The sequence below is a fragment of the Pseudorasbora parva genome, chromosome 25, assembly GCF_024679245.1.
Source record: "Pseudorasbora parva isolate DD20220531a chromosome 25, ASM2467924v1, whole genome shotgun sequence".
Classification (NCBI taxonomy): Eukaryota; Metazoa; Chordata; class Actinopteri; order Cypriniformes; family Gobionidae; genus Pseudorasbora; species Pseudorasbora parva.
In genome coordinates, this window is record NC_090196.1 from 17,826,054 (window position 1) to 17,849,985 (window position 23,932).

The 23,932-nt window shown below is 39.5% G+C and overlaps 2 protein-coding genes across 7 annotated transcripts; both read right to left on the minus strand.

The window, feature by feature from the left end:
• LOC137065196 (UDP-glucuronosyltransferase 2A3-like) lies at positions 1-22,631 on the minus strand. Of its 4 annotated transcripts, XM_067436784.1 has the most exons (3): positions 22,507-22,572; positions 1,452-1,888; positions 1-1,130 (listed from the first exon to the last, which is right to left on the minus strand). In XM_067436784.1, exons 2-3 carry the CDS (start codon positions 1,879-1,881, stop codon positions 301-303), a joined length of 1,260 nt encoding a protein of 419 aa, XP_067292885.1. In that variant the 5' UTR covers positions 1,882-1,888; positions 22,507-22,572; the 3' UTR covers positions 1-300. The 4 variants fall into 4 exon arrangements, with proteins under 4 accessions (XP_067292885.1, XP_067292882.1, XP_067292884.1 ...); XM_067436781.1 differs by having other exon boundaries at positions 1-1,888; XM_067436783.1 differs by lacking the exon at positions 22,507-22,572 and having other exon boundaries at positions 1-1,596; positions 1,697-1,825.
• ugt5a1 (UDP glucuronosyltransferase 5 family, polypeptide A1) lies at positions 7,151-22,622 on the minus strand. 3 transcript variants are annotated; one of them, XM_067436786.1, is made up of 3 exons: positions 22,507-22,585; positions 22,048-22,127; positions 7,151-9,000 (listed from the first exon to the last, which is right to left on the minus strand). In XM_067436786.1, exon 3 carries the CDS (start codon positions 8,985-8,987, stop codon positions 7,410-7,412), a length of 1,578 nt encoding a protein of 525 aa, XP_067292887.1. In that variant the 5' UTR covers positions 8,988-9,000; positions 22,048-22,127; positions 22,507-22,585; the 3' UTR covers positions 7,151-7,409. The 3 variants fall into 3 exon arrangements, with proteins under 3 accessions (XP_067292887.1, XP_067292886.1, XP_067292888.1); XM_067436785.1 differs by lacking the exon at positions 22,048-22,127 and having other exon boundaries at positions 22,507-22,622; XM_067436787.1 differs by lacking the exons at positions 22,048-22,127; positions 22,507-22,585 and adding an exon at positions 14,954-15,186.
• Positions 22,632-23,932: the final 1,301 nt, after the last annotated feature.

The following is a 23,932-nucleotide window of genomic DNA, read 5'->3' on the forward strand; positions in this document are numbered from 1 at the left end:
TACACATGATCAGATGCTACTTTATTGCAGGGTGTTCATTAAACTTTGTTATATTAGATTAGAGTTCAGTAAAAGCTTGTAAAGTCATTCACAATTATGTTGACTCAATCATAAACACAAAAACTAAACAAACTATAATGTATGGGATTAATTTGGGCCCTTTCACTGATAAATGTGAATGATATTTGTCTCATGCATTAGACTAAAACATTATTTCTTAAATCCAATTCATTTTTAAATCATTTAAGATTCACAAACAATCTGGACACATTTCAAATTAACTGATATTTCGAGTCACTACTATTCACGTTTGACCTTCTTTCTAAATAAAACTAGACAGAAATATCTGATCATATAAACAGTCACAAATGCGAATATGAAAAGTGTCGCCGTTAGAGTCAAAATAACATCTATAGAGTGGTATTCGATCCAGGACATTCTGAAAGACTGTGTTCGTAAATGAGGAGCTCCTCTGTTCCTCATGACAAACTCAATCCAGAAGATGGCACGATCGAGAGGTTTCATTGGCTGGTCGTGGTGAAGTCTGGACAGTCTCTGCATGTTCTCCCTGTAAGATGGCATATGCAAAACCTCCTTTAATGCCTCTAGAAACACATTCCTGTCCAGAGTTGCAATATCTACAATTTTTGCTGTTCCCTTTTTTTGCATCCTGGAGAGATTGTCAGGTTGGTCAAAAGATAAAGGAAGGCCCACAATAGGCACCCCATGGTAGATGGCTTCCTGAACTCCATTGGTGCCTCCATGTGCCACAAACACTTTAGTTTGAGGATGTCCAAGCAGGTCATTCTGAGGGAGCCAGTCCACAATCAAAGTATTATTACCAAGACTGGCAGGCCGTGGTCCTGTGTGTCTCCAAATAACCTTTTGAGGCAGTTGGGCAAAAGCGGCAGCAATCTCATCGTTGATTTCACTCAGAAGCTGACCGAAAATAGTTCCCAAAGTCATGATGATGACCCCATGCTCTCCTGAGCTCTGTACAAATTTCTCAAGGTCATCTGGAAGTGGCTTAGCTGGTTTGCACTGGAAGCCACCCATGTAGACGATATTGGGCATTTGGGGTCGTGGAAACTCAAAGGTGAAGTCGTTTCTCATGAGCCAGATGTCAGCGTCTTGGAGGAGGGAGAAGAAATCAACATCAGGACCAAAATATTTTTGGGTGAACTCTTGGTAATGAGAACCAAAGAATTTTGGATTTTGATAAATAACAATCATATAAACCATCACATTCATGACTCTTTGACTGAATGTCATCTTGTCGGTTAGTTGTAATGCTGGTATAGGGATATATGAGAGAGGAGATGGAGCTACAACAAAGTGACCTTCTCCATACATTGTCCAACGAACATTAAGTACAAGAGGGAGGCCAAGACGGTGTGCCAGTAACACTCCACCTCCAAATGCAGGATCAGCCAGAACAACATTATATTTACCATCCTCCAGTGATTTCATCAAGACCTCGTTTTCGAATATCATGGCTGTCATATTGCACACTTGCTCATGAACTTCTGAGAACTTGCTGTAAATCTCCTGAGCAATTTCCATTTCGGACCAAAATGATCTTCCATGTCTCTTGATCTGCAGTAACCGGGAAAGCAACATTACCCAAAAGTCGGTGTCAAATTTACCAATGTCTACAGTAATGGAAGTGTAGAGAGGAGACTCGTTTTCAATATACCAGCTATTTGAACCTCGGACCACGGTGATATTGTGACCCTTTGCATGTAACTCCACAATAAGGACCTTCATATTGATCCAGTGGCTTCCATCCGCAGGGACGACCAGAACTTTACCAGCATAAGATCTTGACAGAGCAGATAACAAACCAAACAAACCGAGAAGGGTGGACCAATGCATCTTCATTGATTACCTTCAATGTAAAAAAAAGAAAAGAAAAAAAAGATTTTATTTATGGTATAAATGATCCTTTACAAATTAAACTGATCAAGAGAATGACTGTCCAGAAATATAATGGAATTGAGTGTGAAATCTGTATTTTTTCAGCTTTATCTGTACTACTTTATGGATAAAATATGTACAATTGGACAGTTATTCAGTTATATAATATTAAATAATATTAACTAATTCCATTGACATCAAGCAATGTCACTTCAATAATAATCATACACTGTAAAAAAAATTGGTTTAACTTAAAAAAGTAAGTAACCTGTTGCCTTAAAATGTTAAGTTCACTGAAATATATTTTTCAGTTATTACAAAGGAGATTAGTTTAGTAAACAGAACCTCAAAATATTGTTATCTGAACCACACTGATTATTTAAGTTTATTTGACAAAAAAAAAAAAAAAATAGTATGTTACATCTGTAAGTCACTGTAGTTTGCATCAATGACAGATTGTACTCTCAATATGTATGAGTCAGGCATTGATAACACATCATTTACACATGATCAGATGCCTCTTTATTGCAGGGTGTTCATAAAACTTTGTCAAATAAGAGTTCAGGAAAAGCTTATACAGAGAAATCATTCACAATTCTTTTAAATCAATCATAAACACAGAAACAAAATTAATTGTAATTTATGGTATTCATTTTAGCCCTTTCACTGATAAATGTGAATATTTGTTTAGCAAGCCCCAATAAAATTGTTGTACATTATCAGCAAAAAATGTAGCCTAGAAATCTAGACGCACCGTAGCGGCAGGAAATCTAATCTGCCGTGAGAATCGTCTAGCAACTCTCAATTCACTTCTGAGCTGTAATCGGCAAACTCTGGTCGGGCCAATCACATCGTGTATAGAGTCAGTGGGCGGGGCTTAACTTAATGACGGCCAAGTTGCGTGCGCGTGCTTCTAGTAAACACAGAAACTGGCGAACGGCGGTCTTTCGAATCAGCTTTGGTCGCGACTCTGGAAGACTTGGAGTTAAGCTTTTCTCTGAGAAAAGAACAAAGAACGGCACTGAAGTCATTCTTAAGAAGGGAAGATGTGTTTTGAGTTTTGCCGACCGGATACAACGAAAGTTTAATCATTAAACAAGCTCTGCTTCACCTTCGTTGCTCTGGTTGGTTGTAAGGATAACCAATTGCCTGCACGCCGTGCAGAGGGAGTTTAAAAGACAACCGTTTATCCCGCCCCTCGGATTGAGCCCTGTCAATGGTGAGTTTCTAGACCAAACATCTTGATGTGGGTCTGGCTTGTCAGGCTACAAAAAAATACCATTTAAAACTAACAATATTGAAAAAAATTAGATTATTATTTCAATTTCATGCATTGACTAAAACATTGTTTCATAAATCCATTTAATGTTTAAAATAATTTAAAGCTACACTGTGTGATATTTTCCCCCATCTAGCGGTGAAAAGGTATATGACCATCCAGTGAATAATAGTTTCTGTTCCTCTCAATTCCGATTTTGTTTTAACTCCTACAGTGGCCGATTTAGTCCAAGATTAACATGGCAATCCCCCTCTTCACATTCGACACGGTGCCATCGAGTGTTAAAACGCGAAAGGCGAAGTTTGAATTTATGGGTATGTCCCTCTTTGGCAAATGTACTTTCAAGATGGAGGGGCAACATGGCGACCGACATTCAAACCCCTCCCCCGTATGTATTTTCAATGGCATATTATAAACTCATGAGAATACTTTATAACTTCTTATATATTTTTGAAAGAACTAAGCGTTTTTAGCTAAGAATAAACTAAAAAAGTTACACAGTGTAGCTTTAAGATTCACAAAACATTCTGTGCTGTCAGGAAACAATTTACAGCCACTATTATTCACGCTTGACCTTCTTTCTGAATAAAACTAGACAAAAATATCTGATCATATAAAAAGTCACAAATGTGAATATGAAAAGTGTCGCCGTTAGAGTCAAAATAACATCTATAGAGTGGTACTCGATCCAGGACATTCTGAAAGACTGTGTTCGTAAATGAGGAGCTCCTCTGTTCCTCATGACAAACTCAATCCAGAAGATGGCACGATCGAGAGGTTTCATTGGCTGGTCGTGGTGAAGTCTGGACAGTCTCTGCATGTTCTCCCTGTAAGATGGCTTATGCAAAACCTCCTTTAATGCCTCTAGAAACACATTCCTGTCCAGAGTTGCAAAATCAACAATTTTTGCTGTTCCCTTTGCTTGCATCCTGGAGAGATTGTCAGGTTGGTCAAAAGCTAAAGGAAGGCCCACAATAGGTACCCCATGGTAGATGGCTTCCTGAACTCCATTGGTGCCTCCATGTGCCACAAACACTTTAGTTTGAGGATGTCCAAGCAGGTCATTCTGAGGGAGCCAGTCCACAATCAAAGTATTATTACCAAGACTGGCAGGCCGTGGTCCTGTGTGTCTCCAAATAACCTTTTGAGGCAGTTGGGCAAAAGCGGCAGCAATCTCATCGTTGATTTCACTCAGAAGCTGACCGAAAATAGTTCCCAAAGTCATGATGATGACCCCATGCTCTCCTGAGCTCTGTACAAATTTCTCAAGGTCATCTGGAAGTGGCTTAGCTGGTTTGCACTGGAAGCCACCCATGTAGACGATATTGGGCATTGTGGGTCGTGGAAACTCAAAGGTGAAGTCGTTTCTCATGAGCCAGATGTCAGCGTCTTGGAGGAGGGAGAAGAAATCAACATCAGGACCAAAATATTTCTGGGTGAACTCTTGGTAATGAGAACCAAAGTATTTTGAATTTTTATAAAGAATCATTATGTATGTCATCACATTCATGACTCTCTGACTGAAAGTCATCTTGTCGGTTAGCTGTAACCCTGTAACAGGGATATATGAGAGAGGAGATGGAGCTATGTCAAAATGGGCTTCTCCATACATGGTCCAGCGGACATTCAAAACAAGTGGGAGGCCGAGACGGTGTGCCAGTAACACTCCACCTCCAAAAGCAGGATCTGCCAGAACAATGTCATATGCAGCGTCTTTCAGTGCACTCATCAAGGTCTTGTTTTCAAACATCGTAGCTGTCATGTTACATATTTGCTGATGAATTTCTGTAAACCTCCTATAAGTTTCATCAGCAAGTGCCATTTCATTCCAAAATGATCTCCCTTGTCTCTGCATTTTCAGTAAGTGAGGGAGAAACTTCTCCATGAAGTCATCGTCAAATTCTCCAGTGTCTACAGTAATGGAAGTGTAGAGAGGAGACTTTTCCTCAATGTACCAGCTGCTAGACCCCCGGACCACGGTGATATTGTGACCCTTTGAATGTAACTCCACAATAAGGACCTTCATATTGATCCAATGACTTCCATCCACAGGGACGACCAGAACTTTACCAGCATAAGATCTTGACAGAGCAGATAACAGGATGAACAAACCAAGAATGGTGGAGTAATGCATCTTAATTGATCACCTTTGATAAAAAGAAATATAACAGAATTAAAAGAGAACACAAGATTTCAATACCTTTACAATGACAATACGTATAATTGCTCTGGAATAATCTGTAAAACAAGGTAGCAGGACAGAAGATATAAAGTCATACAGATTTGGAATGACATGAGGGTTAGTATATGATGAAACAAATAAAATATCTGCGTGTTGTCGTGGAAATTCTCAATACGAATATCTGACTTCACCACGAACAATTCAAAACAACTCCCAGTTGTTGATATAAAACTAAAGTATCTCGAGGTAATCCCCTTCTCGAATACATCAAACACATTTCAATGCTTCGAGGTAATTCTCCTCTTGAAGTAAGGTGACGGCTTCTCATTGAGTAGCTACTATCACTAGCGTTGACTCAAACACACGTGAGCACACAGGTCTTTAGCATCTATACATTGTCACCGTCCTTCTCAGCCGTACACTGGTCTCTGCAGGATCCTAAATACTTTCGTATTACAGCCTCACCTGGAGGACGTCTCTATAGTCTTCCAACACTATCACTGTCTCTGCTGTGATCTATTGAGCGCAGAATCTTTAGTACTTCTATTCCTCAGCTACGAAGCAAACTGACACCACTCCCAAGTTGGAGATCACTGGTCACACAAACCAAATGAGTCTCCTGAACAGAAAGAAACATGTACATTTAAACAATACACCTTGAGTGAAAATCAATGTCGCTCAAGTTTCCTTCACTGTGATTAGTTCTGGTGATTGGTTTATAATGTTCTATCATATACTTCTATTTGTGTTAAGCACCTTTTTAGGTGTTCTTTGACCCAAACATTCTTAGTCTGCGTTTTTTCTGTAGTTTCATGTTAAATAACCGTTTTACAACTTCTGAGGCCATTATATCAAATATTTCCATCACAGTGTTTATTCACACTAAGGGCAAAAGGCAGGCCTTGTTGGCAAGTGCTATTCAAACTAGCTCCACCTAACAATGCCTGGGTGTGCCAAACAAGATTAAAAATAAATAAATAAATAAAAAACGCTTGTCATTTAACGTAGTCAGTGGCACAATCAGTAAAGTGTACGCATAGTGAATAGATCAGTTTTGTCGCGATCAACCCAGGATCGAATTCGCCTTTTGCAGAGCTTACTCTTCTCTCTTTTCAAATCACAAATCAAATCGGAAAGGCATTTATTTTCAATAAAAATTCACAAAATGTTCTAAATGTGTAAATAAAGTGCCAAACAAAATGTAATAATTTAAATATAAATAATAATTTACTCTGTTATTATGGCATCCTGTTAATGTACAACAATACTGAGGTGCAAATAGTATGTGTCTGTCAAAATAAATGATACATTACATGTAATTACTATTTATATGGCAAAGAACTGATACTTTTATATGATGTGAGTATAATATATCACTATTTTCACTTAGTAAATAGAATCTACAGCTATTTGCACAGTGTAAATATCATCTAGCGCTAAGAAAATATGTTATTTTCACTGATTGTAAATATAATTGCTATTAACACGGTGTAAATAGCATCTATCGCGATTTGGACTAAGTGTAAATAGCAACTTCTATTTACACTTAATGCAAATAGCTGCTGCCATAAAATATCCAGGTGAACTAATTCTATAAAACAATCAAAAAAATCTCATACTGCTTCAACAATAAGGCAATACTACATCTGTAAGTTTGCAGAATACAGTTGCCACCAATGACAGATTTGTTGGCATCATGGAAGAGGGTGAAAAAAATCATGAAATCATGTCTGCATTCTGGAAGAGGGAGAAGAATTTAACATTGGATGGAATTGCATGTTCAGTATGTAATATTTAATTAAAATCTGTACAGTTAAGACAATTATTTCATTATATATTGCTTCATAAACTGATTTAGATTCTCAATGCACAGTTGGAAATTATTTACAGTGGGTTTAATTATTATGCAATCTTCATCTGTCCAAGTATGCATAATGCCATGGAAATCTAAACGCAGCTCTAAATAGTTGTTACAACATTAGCAGTAAATGTCAGATTTTTTCTCCACATCAAACTCACAGTAGATATATATCAAGCATATTTTACTTTCTTTTTGAACAAGACTCTAAAAAGATATCGAATCACATATATAATAAAAAATGTGAATATGAAAAGTGTCGCCGTTAGAGTCAAAATAACATCTATAGAGTGGTATTCGATCCAGGACATTCTGAAAGACTGTGTTCTTAAATGAGGAGCTCCTCTGTTCCTCATGACAAACTCAATCCAGAAGATGGCACGATCGAGAGGTTTCATTGGCTGGTCGTGGTGAAGTCTGGACAGTCTCTGCATGTTCTCCCTGTAAGATGGCATATGCAAAACCTCCTTTAATGCCTCTAGAAACACATTCCTGTCCAGAGTTGCAATATCTACAATATTTGCTGTTCCCTTCGATTCCATCCTAAAGAGATTGTCAGGCTGATCAAACACTAGTGGTACACCCAAAATGGGTACCCCATGGTAGATGGCTTCCTGAACTCCATTGGTGCCTCCATGTGCCACAAACACTTTAGTTTGAGGATGTCCAAGCAGGTCATTCTGAGGGAGCCAGTCCACAATCAAAGTGTTATTACCAAGGGTCACAGGTCGAGGTCCTGTATATTTCCAAATCACTTTTTGAGGAAGCTGTGCAAAAGCAGCTGCAATTTCATCGGTGATGTCTTGTGGAAGCTGAGCAATAAGGGTGCCTAGGGACATGACGATGAGTCCATGATCTCCTGAGCTCTGCACAAAGTCCTCAAGATCATCTGGAAGCGGCTTGGCAGGTTTACACTGGAAGCCGCCCATGTAGACGATATTGGGCATTGTGGGTCGTGGAAACTCAAAGGTAAAGTCATTTCTCATGAGCCAGATGTCTGCATCCTGGAAAAGGGAGAAGTAATTAACATTGGGGCCAAAATGTTTGTTAAAAAAAGAAGTAAAGGTAGGCTCAGCAACGATTGCAATCTGGAACTGGGTGAAAAAGTAGGTCAAAACATTCTTGACACGTTGAAGGAATGACATCCTGTCAGTTAGCTCTACTCCAGGGACAGGGACATAAGACAGGGGGGAAGGAGCAATGGCAAAATGTCCCTCTCCATGAATAGTCCACCGAACATTGAAAACCAAAGGAATATTAAACTTGTAAGCTAGGATTGCACCACCTCCAGCAGCTGGGTCTGCTAGGACCACGTCGTATTTAGCATCTTGGATTGAGTTTATCATTTTTTCATCTTCCAGAACCCTCTCCATCATCTGCAACATATCTTCATGCATGCTTTTAAACTTCATAATGATTTCGTACTCCAGCTGAATGCGGTTCCAAATGGAATGCCCTTCTCTTTTAATCTTCAAGAGACGGCCGATCATTAAACCAAAGAAGTCCTCATCAAATCCTCCTGTGTTTGGAATGGTGATGGATTTGTAGAAAGGAGACTCCTCCTTGATATACCAGCTATTGGAGGCTCGGAGCACTGTCACGTTGTGACCTCGTGAATGTAACTCCTCAATCAAAACCTTCATGTTCACCCAGTGACTTCCATCCAGTGGAAATACCAACACTTTACCGCCATCTATTCCAAATAATACGCATAAGAGCGACAACAAAATGAGAGGTGCTGAATGATGCATCTTCTTACACAACCTTTAAAAGAGAAACAAAAGAGAAGAAAGGAATGAATGGATAACAAAGAATTTATTGATATTTATTTATTTATTGATAAACAAGAAATTCACAGAACAACCTGTAAATTTTACAATGTAAAACGGTAATTTACAACAGAAAAATAAATTAGCCCTTTTCTGCTGATTTAGCAAGGCCACCCTAGTGGAAAAAAAAACTCTACCAAGAAAATATTTTAAAATACATTTTAGTATATTTATTACTAGGGCATGCTGTTAATTATATCTGTGTTGTACTTTTTACATATAGTGTACTGACATCCACCATAATAACACTGCTGGTAAAGAGAAAATCACATGATGAATCAATGCTCATCACAAGTAGCTTTTCCACAAGCCGATGTACAAACACAAATACAAAACACCATCATGGCACATGACACTCAAACAATTATGTTACAATAAACATTCATTTAACAACATAATATGTGACTAACCCCTATTCGGACTGGATTAGATGGGGACGTGGGGGTAAAATAATTACCTGAGGTTCTCTGTGATTTTACGGACAATGTCAGTAAAGATTACTGAGACTTTTACATTCTTTAAAAAGGTCCGGAAAAATTACCTCAGGTAATACTGTTTAAAAGTTTAAAAATGCAATGCGCAGTGACGTTGATTCCCAGACTCTAGTGGATAAATTACTTACTGCTTGCAGGAATATAGTTGCCCCTTACTTCAGTTTAAGACACTGAGTGAAACTTGCTTGAAATGAATGTGACGCAACACGTTTTCATCATAGTTTCAACTTTAATCAACAACAATGTTCTATATGTAACTATTTACAGTAGCCGGCTGGATCTCTTCAGTTGGTCAGTAGAAGCCGCTCGCGTTCTGCCACCCTGAAGTATCTGGTGCCAATCGTTTACAAACATTCTGAAATGCCGTATTCATGGGTTTCAGTCACGTGAGTTTTTGCCGCGGCCACCATCTTTAGGACCTTTGGGTAGCGTAGCCAGTTACGCCCCAGTCTTGCAGACCGCAGACAGACCCGTCTGATTGAGATGTACATAATAATTACATTATTACATTATTATGTAGGCTATATCTATGATCGGAAAGATTTCACAAGCCAAAATAGCACATCTCACCACTGACGAAACGTCAATAGCAACGGTATTTAGATACTTAAAGAAAATAGATACTTGTCTTTAGGATTAGATCCTTATTTCCTGCCAAACGAACTGCTGACATCCAGTGGCAGAGCCAGAGCACTGGACAACCTTGACATTTCACAGGCCATGGTGCCACCCCAAAATTTAGATCGCTATTTCCATTTCACTCACATCCTATTGAAAGAAGCATATTGACGTGCGGTCGCGCGGCACATTTTTCATGCAGCCTACTATAACCGTTGAATATTAACCTTAGAGAATAACGTTGCCCAACACATGATTAATCAACAAAATTTGTGTTAAAACGTTGTTAATGACTTCACCCTGGGTTGGAGTAAGTAGCTATTTTTCTTTCTGTGTAAAGTCTGTGTTTATGGAAGGTTAAGCAGCCTAGTTTGCACTTTTTTTGTTGCAGTTTTACAGCAAAACACATCAATGCCACTTCTTTCACTCTTGAAGAAAAAACGTTTTGCCTGTATGGTGATTAGATTTAGGCCTAGTGTTTACTGCGCGGCATATGGCGCTTCATCAATAGTGCAAACACAGGAAGCATGGCTTGCACTTGAACGGGTAAAATAATCATAAAGGTATGCCAAAAATATAATAGTAAACACAGTCGGCTATGTATACCGACTACCGAATGTAAGCTGTGAAGTCGGATGCATGTCTATTGAATTGAACATTGTGCATGGTCTTAATGATTGCACCATGAGCTCCTTCAGTCTGTCATTAAAGTTAATCACAGAACAAAAGTGAAACTTAATTCTGTTCTCACTTGGCTGATCTGTTCACTTGTATTTGATTTGGCAAAATAGAAGATGTATGTAATTTTGACACGATAGATAATAAAACGAATAATAAATTACATTTTGATGTTTGAAAGTCTCTAGGTTAACATGAATGCAAATTATTACTAATTGTAATGTACATGTAACATTGTCCAATTGTTATTTAACCTCATACAGTTCCCTTTAACCGGTGTCTTAGAGGGTTTCAATGAATAAAGGGAAAAAGACTGGTTTACAAAAATAACTCTGTTTATTATCACTACTGATATGGTTAAAATATTGAAGGTTGGCAGACAATACTATTTAAAGGCACATAAATGGCTAACAGCAATGCCTCGCCATATACACAGCAAGCTCAAAACCCACGTGACTCTGAATCTAGGCTGAAGACTAGCAGCGAGCCAGTGCGGCACAATGTTATAGTATTTGTCAAACCATTCAAATAAAAGGAAAAAAAAAAAAGAAAAACAAAGCACATAAACAAAATGTACAATAAACCTTGGAGGTACAATATTGATAAAATTACAATACTAACAGGGAAAAGCGGCAATTACACCCAGGAGTAGTCTCTAGCCCCTTTCACACTGCACGTCAGACCCGCAATATTCCCGGAACATTGCCGGGTCGCCTTCTGTGTGAAAGCAACCACGTCCCGGGATTGATTACCGAATTCGACCCGGGTCGGGGACCTAGTAATATTGCGGGATTCGACCCAGGACGAGCACTGTGTGAACAAAAGCCAAAACTAATGCCTCAACGTGTACATAGTTATCGTGCGACTCCTAGACTTTGTTTTTTCAATAATATAACCCTGCAGTGCCAGAAGAGCTAGTCTGTGTTTTAAACGCAGAGAGTGTTCGTATACAAAAGAAACTAAAATTAAACAAGCAGAAATGTGCGCAAACTGGACACAAGTCGAGACCACGGAGCTCCTTACTATCCGCGCAGAAGCTGAGATCGCTCGCCCTTATACGCCACATCCGGATGTCACGTGTCAACTCGGCCTGGGACCGTTAAGCGTTGTGTGTGAAAGCGCACATATTACGGTATTTCGCTGGCAGTGTGAATGGGCCAAATCTAGCGGCCCGGGAACAAATGCCGGGTCGCATTATCCGTGTATTTGCCGGAATCGCAGTGTGAAAGGGGCTTCTGTAACAAATCACAAATTGCGTTAACTACTGGTGCTCGGCTCGGCTCCTAAATCTCTTATTTGCGACCATTGCGGCTGAGAATGAGGAGAAGCGGCTCTATTAAGGTGTGTTCTCGACAAGGGGGTAATCTAGCGCTCGGAAAGCATTCCACCCATAGGGGCTGCCATTGCTAACCAAGCCATCACCTGCTGTTAGCATCCCATTGACTCCCATTCATTTTTGAGTCACTTTGACAGTGAATAACTTTACATCTGAGACGTTTAAAGACTCCATTTGTCCATTGTTTATTTCTAAAGAAACACGACAATGTATAAAAGGCTCCATTACCTTGTATCTTACACTATCGCCCCGCAGAAGCTGTTTTTGTAAAAATAGGCTAACGATTGCGCCATAACCAACGCGACCCTGTCGCACAGTTGAGAAATTACCGTATAGACCTGAGGAGACGCTCGCAGGCAATCTTTTACTGTCTATGAGACAGTTGGGGGGGACGTGGAGACATAAAGTCTGATAAAGTCAAGGGGGAAGAATGGGGAGAAGCCCATAGTGAGCCAAAAGCAACGGGAGAAAATATTTAAACAACGTGATTCAGATTTCACTTTCCACATCTACTAGAAGACCTACAGCTGTCTGACAGGAGGCTCACGTCACATCTACGTCGTCAAGCTCAGTCTGAGCCTGCGCAGTTCGCTCAGCCATCAGGAAGTGAGTGCCCCTAGGTTGACTTCATTATTTCGCCGTTGACGTCAATGGGATCCTCGGTCCATTTCTTTTACTGTCTATGGTTCTCGATTGCCGAGCCTCCTAATTAGCATGCGCGGTATCGCAAGCCATTTTAGCATTTAAACCTTTGTCTGACTATCTATAAATATATTTAAAGATAGTAACAATTGTATTTTGACTAGTGATAATTATAATTCGACTAGTCAAAATGACAATTAGAGATATCTGCAATTATAATTGCACTAGTAAGAAATCTGATTCGAGTTATCTCTAAACACAGTTTGACTAGTCAAAACTCTAAGATATCTTTAATGACGTCATAGATATCTTCAATAGATGCGTCACACATACGCAAAGGTAATTAGAGATATCTCTAATTCAATTTTGACTAGTCACAATTCTATTTTAAGATATCTGAATTGTACCTGCTCATAGTCAAATCTGCTGTTGTGTAGGGTTGTGACGTGAGGAAATTTTCCACCAATAATCGACGAGTGACAACATTTGGATGCATATGATTAAATGTCCAGCAGACCCAGTCAAAAAAGTTGAAGAATGATTTTAAAAAGATTACAGGTTAATAAATGTTTAAATAATATTGACATGATGTAGCTACTGATTACATTGATTAGTACATTGCGTTGTATACTCGTGTCATAAAGGTAATAATCCACAAGGTGGGAGTGGTGTGTTGTATTATAGCAAAAAATTCTGCTGTGTTGAGTGATGAGCGCCAGTGCAATGAAAAGTTATTTTAAAATTATAGCATATGTAATGTTGCATCAGAAATAAGGCCAAATACAATGCTTAGCCTAAAGATTTTAAATGCGTTTGTTTGGGAATAAAAACTAACACAATTTAATCCACAACATGCACATCTCAACATTATTTATTACTTTAATATATAGCCTAAGACAACAACCTTCTTGATCTTCTCTGCATATTATATGTCACTTTTACACATGTCCCAGCGTTTTTATTTTTATACGTTTGATTTCCTTCTGTATAAAGGAGTTTAAAATGACCAAAGATGCAGGACTTTTATTATTTAATTCTTAAACAAGATGACAACGGTTTCCACGGATTGGTTAATAAAATGTTTAAGGTGTGGCTTAGCTAAGGCATACTTGCATGCATGTTTAAGATATCTATAAAGGAGTTTTGACTAGTCAGAATGTTAATTCCAGATATCTACATTTATATTCTTCCTAATTGCAGATATCTCCAAAGAAAGATCTTTTTAGTCAAAAATCAGACAGAGATATCTATAATTAAATTGCAGATATCTTTCAATGAGATTCGACTAGGAAGAATTCCAATTCAATATATCTCGTATTAGGTTTTGCCTAGACAAAAATCCAATTCAAGATATCTTCAATTATAATTTGACTAGTAATAAATTATTTGCAGATATCTACAAACGTATTTTAGATATCTCTAAAATTGATGAATTAAAGATATCCTGAATGTGATTATGACTAGTCAAAAACCAGTTAGAGATATCTCTAAATATAATTTTTACTAGTAATAATTCAGTTAGAGATCTCTATAATTTAATTATGACTAGTACAATTGTAATTTGAGATATCTCTATTTAGAATTATGACTAGTATAAAATCAATTATAGATATCTTTAATTACAATTTCTACTAGTCAAAACTCATTTGAAGATCTGGAAATATTTTCCAATGGAAGTCAATGGAAGAATATGACTAGTAAAATTAGCATTATAGATATATTGAATGTATATTATGGCTAGTCAAATTAACATTGTAGATATCTTCAATCCATATTATGACTAGTCACAATCACATTGTAGATATCTTAATTGCAAAAACGACTAGTAAAAAAATTGCAGAGGAGATATCTGGAACTGGAATTATGACTAGTCAAAACTGATTTATGACTAGTATGCGAAGGTGTATTTAATGCTAATACGGCTTGCCATACGCGCGGTTAAACTCGAGCCGCTACCGTCACTGTTTACAGCTACAAACAGCCATATGTCGCCGGTGAAGTTGAACAACTCTCGTTACTCGAGCCCACAGCTCTTTTTTTCAAGGAGAAAAACATTTAACTGAACTATATCAGTTCCAAACATCATACTGCATCAAATGCAGTCAATCATAGGCGCTTACCGTCCTTGTTTTCAGCTGAGGACAACGGCGCTGTGCAGACCTGTGTAATTAAATCACTCCTGTCCAACTTATACCAGCTCGCACTTGACGCACGCCAACCAACAAAACGACTCTTCGACTCTGCACGCCACTTTTATATGCTTCCTATTTCTAACTACACCCTAGTACCTAAGCAGGAAACGTACTCTGTTCCTTTCGTAACCTCGGTTCCCTGAGAGAGAGAACGAGTATTGCGTATGGGAAAAACTCCTTTTCTCGAGAATGTGAAGCAAAACTTTATTAAAGCAGCACTAGGTAACTTTTCAACCTTCATAATATATTTTTTAAGACTCTTGTGATGATAAATCGACTTAAAATAGGTTGAATGACACGTCTGCCATAGCCTGATGGGGTCTGTATCATTTTTAATCGTACTATTAAACTTCGGGTTTCGGGTAGTAACCCGAGAAAAAGAAAAGAACTACAAAATTCGACTGCTTTACGGCATATACGTCACTTCCACCAACACACACACTTCCTTACATTCGGACGTGCGAGCCCAACTTTGTTCGTCGGATAATATAGTCATGTCCGAAGCAGCAGAGACAAATAAGAAAGAAAAGGTTTTGTTGGAGGAAAGCAATAAGAGGAAATTAAAAAATGATGGGATTAAAGGCAGGACGAGGATCAAAATGTGACCAGGGTTTGCTCGTTGGCGTGAGCTGAAGGAGGCGTGCCCGACCGACGCTGTCATGCTTGTTACGGTGAGCTACCACTCAAACATTGAACTGAAGTATCATATAGATTCTGTAAAACGGTAACCAATAGACTACTATAATGACGCTGGCTTGTAAACGTGAGCATCGTGATTATTTGGCGTTTGAAAAAAATAAAACCCATGAAATTATATTCATATGACATGCTGAAACATATGCCACTGACAGTAACGTTACCTGGGATGAAGACATTTCACACGCGACGCCAGAAGGACTCCTCTTGCAGTTTTCAGGGGAACTGTTAGTGCTGCACCGACCCGCGGGATGCTTTTATGAAGTTATTTGGCCCGCACCGCACCACTGTATATAATTTTACAAGTCGCCCCGCACCCGCGACCATTAAATAGACATATGGGGTCCGCGGGTTATGAGACGACCGACGCATCACTAGTTCAGGGCTATCAGGGTTGTCATGTCAACAAATGCACGCGCGATGGCATCCCCTGTTGTAGGATGACAGCTTACGACAGTAGTTGAGGACATTATTTTTTCCAAACTGTAGGGGGACCCCGAGAGCAAAAGTAGCCAAGTGGGGCTTTAATAAAGATATCTATGTAAAGCGCAGTGCAGCTGCACGGCCATAGCCCAGCGCGAGGAGCGCTCTGATTCGCCGAGCCGCGGCAACTGCAGGAACCTATGGTGAGGCGGCTGAGAGGGGCGAACCAATGGGGGCGCTCCAGAGAGACCCACGGAAAAAGGGGGCTTATATTAGCATACAGGAGGCTATATAAGACCCTGATTCACCATAGGTGTCAGCAGAGGTGTAGTGGTAAAAAAAGAGGTGGGTAAACTATAAATTCTGGGTGACTGCATCCGTGGTCACGGTAAGGTGGGCCACTGCCTACCGGTGTATGCAGCCCGATCTCACGGCAATTCGTACTAATACGAGGTGGCTAATATGAGCACATATGAGAGAACACACTAGAACATATTCACATTAAACAAGCTGGAATCAAAGAATTTGACTTTTGTCTTAAAAAATCACTTAAGCCGACTAATCGATTATCAAAATAGTTGTCGATTTCAGTTTTTGCCAATTGCTAATGAGGCAGGTGCAGATTAACGACAGAAGGATGAATTTGGTGCCACATATTTTAATTTAAAGAAAACTCAGTTTCTGTAATCAACAGAAGAAAGACAATATAAGTTGGACTGTAGTTTCCACAAGTGTAGCCTAATGGCTGCCGACATTAACAGACGATTTTGCTAAACTATAAAAACAATAAAACCAAAAATGTTCTATTTGAACACAAAATACACTGCATCATTACAGCTTTTTTACAGGGTTTCGACATGCTCTCTACATTAAACCAGCTGCCTGTGATTAATTAATATCACAACAATGTCCAGAGTGCCTCTTTGTCCACTTGAAAAGTGATTGAAAAGTGTCACAAGCTGATTAAATGTACTACAAATGGATAATTGTCATTTTGAAAATTTCTGGGTATCCATTTGTGAATCTTGGTTGCGTGTCATTCATGAATGATTCGTTCATTTTGAACGAATCTTTAATATGACTCGGGACTACCGAGTTGTCTCAGAGAGTGATTTGTTCATTTTGAACGAATCTTTAGGCTTGTTCGACTTCACCGATGCGCAGACCGATCGGCGGCTGACTTGAAGCAGTGCATGCCGGTTAGAAATTTTGTCCGACTTGAGACAGCGCCGACATCACGTGACTGTGACGTATGTCAACAAAGTACCGCGAGAGCGATTCGAGAGCAGCCGGCTGATGCATCCGCTGCAGATTCTCAAGGGGCACTGCAGGTGGATGCAAGAGCTCTGATGACGACAAAACTGATCCATGATTGGCCGATTCACCGCATGACAGCGAACACGTGCGTTTCGTGTTTATTCTAAAACCTTACGTTATGCTAATGCTCACAAATCATTTGTTTATAACAGTAAAACCTCTTTTCATGTAGCCGCGATGTTATATCATCATGTTTATCAAACTAAAACTGATTAAAACCGTTGACAACACTTCATTGATAGTGTATGTTTATATGTTGAACATTAATCTTGTCCAAATAGACGCTTTATTAAACAGTACATAAAGTATTGAATGAAAATGTCATTTGAAACATCTGTGTATTTGAGAAATATTGTATTTATTTAACTTCAGCTGTGATAAAGTTTGCAAACGCAGTGCAAGCGTCACCACGGGAAGCCGAAAGTGTCTTCACGACTTCACGTATCCGCTTGCAGCTCCTCCCCGCCTGCACTCGGCTACTCTCGCCGATCGCATGCATCCAGCCGCAGCCGATGTCGAACACACCTTTTATTATGACTCAGGACTACCGAGTTGTCTCAGAGAGTGATTTGTTCATTTTGAACGAATCTTTAATATGACTCGGGAGAGTGATTCGTTCACTTTGTTTTGACTGCACGTGCGCATTACGCAACATATGGGTTCTGATTGTTCTGATTCTGAATTGACAGGTGAGAGCCGAGTCTTTTGTTCTTCCTGTCAGTCCCATAGAGACGGGAAGAGAAAAGATTGGTTCATTTTGCTGAACGAGACTCAAGATCCGAGTGAGTAAAATGATCCGAACTTCCCACTACTCTCACTGACAGTTGCAGCACGATATGAAAGACAACCAATGAAAATGAACAATATGAAACTAAAACGACACAAGCTTAATTTAAAATGGCTTAGGAACTGTAGGCTATTTAGAAGTGGATAAACTCTATTTAGAGGTGAATAAACGCACTTTGGAGGTGGGTAAACGCTATTTCTGAATTTCGGGAGGTACGTAAACGGCGTTTATGTGCGTTTAGCCTCCACTACATCCCTGGGTGTCAGGTTTTAAAATCGACTGAAGCGACACCTGAGAAGCACGAACACGGCACGGAGCAATACTCGTTCCCTCTCTCTCAGGGAACCGAGGTTACGAAAGTAACCGAGTACGCTCCCTTTCGAGAGAGGTTCCTCATATTGCGTATGGGAACACAATGTAAAACGCTGTGTGTGCTGACTGACCCAAAATCCCCAACTGAATGAGGAAAAGTCAAAAAACCTTTAGTGAGACCGACACAGGCAGGCTTCATAGGGAGAGTGAAAGAACCGGAAGAGTCAGTTCGTTTGAACATCTGACCGGACATAGTCGGATCTACGGTAGAGTGTAATGGTGCTATGAACGATTGAGTATAAGCGGAATGCAATAAGCAATCGTGTTGCCAGGGCTGCAGATAGAGCCCTAAACGGAGAAAAGCACTGCTTGTAAAGCTGGGACCTCCAAATTGTAGAATCTGATAAAAGTGGGCGGAGAGGCCCAGCCTGCCGCCGCACAAATATCTTCCATGGAAGTGCCACATGACCAAGCCCAAGACGAGGCCATGCCTCTAGTGGAGTGGGCTTTAATTCCTGTAGGACAGGTTAGGTCCTAGACCTATATGCTAGTGGGATTGCATCCACTATCCAGTGTGAGAGTCTGTTTCATGACAGCACAAACTTTAGTGCGGCCACCGAAGCAATGAAGAGCTGATCCGACTGCCTGTAGGGGGCGGAGCGCTCTACAATCTCAATGCTCTGAGTGGGCAGAATAGGTTTGCGTCTTATTCTCTCTGAGACGCGGGTAAAGGAAGCAGTGTAAAGACCTGCATACTGAAGGGGTTGATAGTATAAAACCATGCCTTGGTTTGAGCACAACCTTGAAGTTGCTGGACCCAAACTCAAGACAGGAAGGGCTCACAGAGAGCGCGTGTAAGCCACCCACTCGCTTAACCGAGGCCAAAGCCAGCAGAAAAGCGGTTTTGAGTGATACGTGCTTCAAGCTCGTAATCTGAAGTGGTTAGGAGGGGGGACCCTTCATGGCTTCTAAAACCACGGCGAGGTCCCAAATAGAGACTGAGGAAGGGGCAAGGCGGGTTTAATCTCCTGGCCCCTTTAAGAAAACATACAATAAGATCACTTTTCCCTAGTGAATGTGCCGCGAACGGAGCGTGGTTTGAGCATGGAGGGGGAACGACCCGCGTCCATTAGCTCTTGGAGAAAGCGAGCAGTTCCGCCAGCTCGCATGAGTGTGTGTCGATGTTTCGCGCAGCACACTGATTAGAAAACCACTGACCACTTCAAAGCAGAGCTGCCAGATAGCGGGGGCTCTAGCTTCCGAAATAGTGTTCATAACTTGTCAGAGAGGTTCCCGGATACCCGTTGATGGGCCATACGTGGAGGGCTCACAGCTCGGAACTGGGATGCCAGATCTTCCCTTTCGTCGGCGTAAGGAGGTATTTCCTCAGCGGAATGGGCCATAGGGCTGTGTCTGACAGCTGAAATAGTTCGGAGAACCATGTGCGGTTCTTCCAAGCTATTAAAAGCACAGTGGATACCGTCTCCCTGATCTTTTTTTTTTTTTGCAGCTGCATCGCGATCGGAGGGAGCATATAGAGGGAGTCTGGGCCAAACATGGGCCAGGGCGTTCCCTGCGTTTGCAGAAAAATATTGGGCAGCGTGTGCTGTGCGAGCTGAATCGTTTGCGGGTGAAGGGACCATTCCCCTGGGAATGTTTGAAATTCAAACATCTTGATGTGGGTCTGGCTTGTCAGGCTACATTTTATATGCATTTGTAGTTTTCTTTCTTTAATGTGAGTTGTCAGTATACTTGGTTTATTCTGAGTATATTGTAAATCGTTGCTTCCTTTCTTTTGGTTATATTTGATTTTGTAAATTGATTGTTTTCTTTACACTTATTTAATTTATTAATTTTACTTTCTTATCTTCTTCTTTAGGAGCTGTGGGCTTCCTGGAGCGGGCAGGTTCTTTACGGCATTACAGGCTTTACATCACCAAAGGGTGTCATTCTTGCTGTATCCTTTATTGCCGTGTCACTACGGCAATAACATTGCCGTGTGAACGGTGGAGATCCACTTTGTGATGTGACTGAAGCGATGTTGTGAAGCTTCCCGTCATTTCTGCGTTCAAATCGGTTCAAATGCAGCGCTGCCTTCCCGGAATGCTGTGCTGAAGCGTTGAAGTTGCTTGATGTCACCCAAAGGAATAAAGTGGAGGGCGGCTTGACATAAGTGTTCACGGACAAGTGGATCTGCAGCTGAGCGAGTGTTTATGGGCGTGCATTTCCTCTCTCGCTCTAGTCACGCGCGCCCTACCGGGAGAAGAGCCCGTACGGCCCATACAAGGACCTTCCACTCTATTAACGTCAAGCCGAGCCATACTCCAAAAAAACTCGCAGAAACTTGTGAGAAACCGAAAGGAGTATTTTTGACACAGAAATACTCCATCAAACGTCCAACATTAGTTTTTGAAACTTTGTCTATGTTTAGGATGGGAATCCAAGTCTTTAACAGTGTAAAAAGCTCAGTATGCATGAAACAGCATTTCACCCCTCCTTTAATCTAATCCCGTCCGAATAGGGTTATAAAAGCCTAATGCACAAAACTGATTACAAAAACTAAAAAGAGACTTAATAATTATTCAAATAAAAACCCATAAAAATGTGAGCTGTTACAAGTAAGGGGAATTGATTTGTTCTTTTTACTTCATAAAATGGTATATTACAGTTTTTCTCAGTATATAGTAGCCCACAGAAACTTACTGTTAACCAATTAAAGTGATAGTTCACCCAAAAATGAAAATGTGATGTTTATCTGCTTACCCCCAGGGCATCCAAGATGTAGGTGTGTTTGTTTCTTCAGTAGAACACAAATGAAGATTTTTAACTCCAACTGTTGCCGTAAAAGGAATGTCAATGGGATGTCTGTGTTTTTTACTCTCTTATAGTGGCTCTCATAGAAAACACCCCATTGACATGCATTATACTAGCAATGGTTGGAGTCAAAAATCTTCATTTGTTCTTATTTGTTCAGTTCTTATTTTCACATTTTTCTTAATATTTCACTTGGAAAACAAAATGTACGGAGCCCCTTACATGACATGCAAGAGAAAAAAGGTAAGCACGATTTACTATTTCTTTCCCTTGACTTCATGCGCACGTTATACTAATTCAGTCCCTCGATTTATATATTGTGCGCACGATTTATAAATCAAGAGAACAAAATAGTTAATTGTGCGCACGATTTGGCCTACTAGTTTTTTACTGCATGTCATGAGCGGGGCTCCGTAAAAGTGGAATGTATACAGTTCTTATGGTGGATGTCTATTTGATTTGCCACTAAATGCCTCAAACTAAATCGTACATATTTTTAAAGAGCTGATGCCACCAAACTAACAAACTTTGGTCATTCCAATGATTTAGTTCTCAAAATCACTCATTGCATCAACCTTGTAAAAACCACTTTGTCTAATGGTCTCCTGAAGTGTAATTGTGGCATGGGCATTTTTCCACCAGTGTTTGCAGGATAAAAGTAAGAGGGTCTCACCTTGCATACCAGTAGTATTTGAATCGGCTATTTGTTTATGTGCAAAGTTATGCAATCCCTCACTACACATGCTGCAATATCTGGAAAAAAACTTCATCATCACGTGCACATCAACAGAGTTCAGGCTAAAACATTACCTTGCAATTTGTGCATTCAACATTCATAGTAAAAAAAAGCATATTCGTTTGACATTTTCTGAAACCAACAAAATATGTAATTTGTATTAAAAAAATAATAATAAAAAATAAAAAAACGGCTGGATAATTAAATGTATTTTTTTACTTTACTTTTTTTAAAATATTTAAAATAAAATAAAAATCACATATGATGGTAATTTTATACAATAAAATGCCACTGTATTAAATAATGAACTAGGAGCAAAAGAAAGAAAGAACTTTACTTTGCCGGAGTATATCCTATTTTGATTCTATTATATTTTGTAAATATTTCAATCCTCACCTGACAACCTGGAACTACTCGTTGAAGTTCACCTTGGCACAGTGTAGCGTCCAAAGCCGTAAACACATTTACTCTGCAATGGTTGAGCTTATCACGTACATTTAGGTGAAGGGTTCCTTTGTATGAGTGAGCACAGCAAAAGCCTATCAGGTGCCTTGAGGCGGGGCAGTTAAATAATACCACGATAATAAGGGTCAAAGATCTCTGGACTCTGTTTTTAAACCATAACTTGCTACAACCAGCCAGACATCATTGAGAAAAATAAAATGTTACTTTCAATAAAATGCTAAAAACAGAAGATTCTTTGATTTTGCACTTCACTAGAAGTCCACATGATACCTCAGATTAAATGTCTGGCTTTGTAAAGACTACACTCCCTCCATAAAGAACATTCCAGGGGAGAACTGATCTAAACAGACAAATTGTTTTCGTCAGTTGTGTAAAAGGCGGAAGGAATCTGAGATCGCATAGACTGATTCTTGATGTTTAACACAATGTATAAAGTAATATTTTTTGGAGACACCAGAAGATAACCAGGTGGGAAAAACGGACACTTCACAGTCACTAAAAACATGTCCAAACATAGTCAAAAACTCTTTCATTCTTTTATAAAACACTAAATGTATGTAGCGCTCCACTGTTTTAAATTCAATTTTTTTGGGCTATAACCCAACAGTAGCGAACAGAAACACATTACAGATACAGAGTCATTTAATCAAACAAATGGAGATATTTTGAATAAAATCTTCCTTTGACAGTCAAAGCCTACCAGCTTTGTCAAAAAGTTCCTAAAGAGATTGTTAATCCACATCGAGCGCGAAGCTGAGGGAGTGCTAATTTATCTATCTTTTGTATATTTGTGTGTTAAACGTATGTTTCACCTTCATCTTTCTGTCCATATCGCCTGTTATTAAGCGTTTAGTTATTCGTTTAATTGAAGATGATGTCGAATTAGCTATATTTTCCTCAGTTTAATGTATTTAGCGCTCCACTGTTTTAAATTCAGATTTTTTTTGGGCTATAACCCAACAGTAGCAAACAGAAATACATTACAGAGTCATTTAATCAGACAAATGGAGATATTTTGAATGAAATCTTCCTTTAGTCCACCAGCTTTGTCAAAAAGTTCATATAAAGAGATTGTTAATCCACATCGAGCGTAAAGCTGGGTGAGATGGTGCTAATTTATCCATCTTTTGTATATTTCTGTCTTAAATTTGTTTCACCTTTATATTTGTGTCAATATTGCATGTTATTAAGCGTTTATTTACTCATTTCATTGAAGAGGATGTCGAATTAGCTAATATTTTCCTCAGCTTAATGTATTTAAAGAGTCATTTAATTTAAATACGTGTCATAACAAGGTGCAGAACTTTTCAACTTGCACGAATCCCGCGTTTCATGCATTAAATGCTCAATTTGAGCC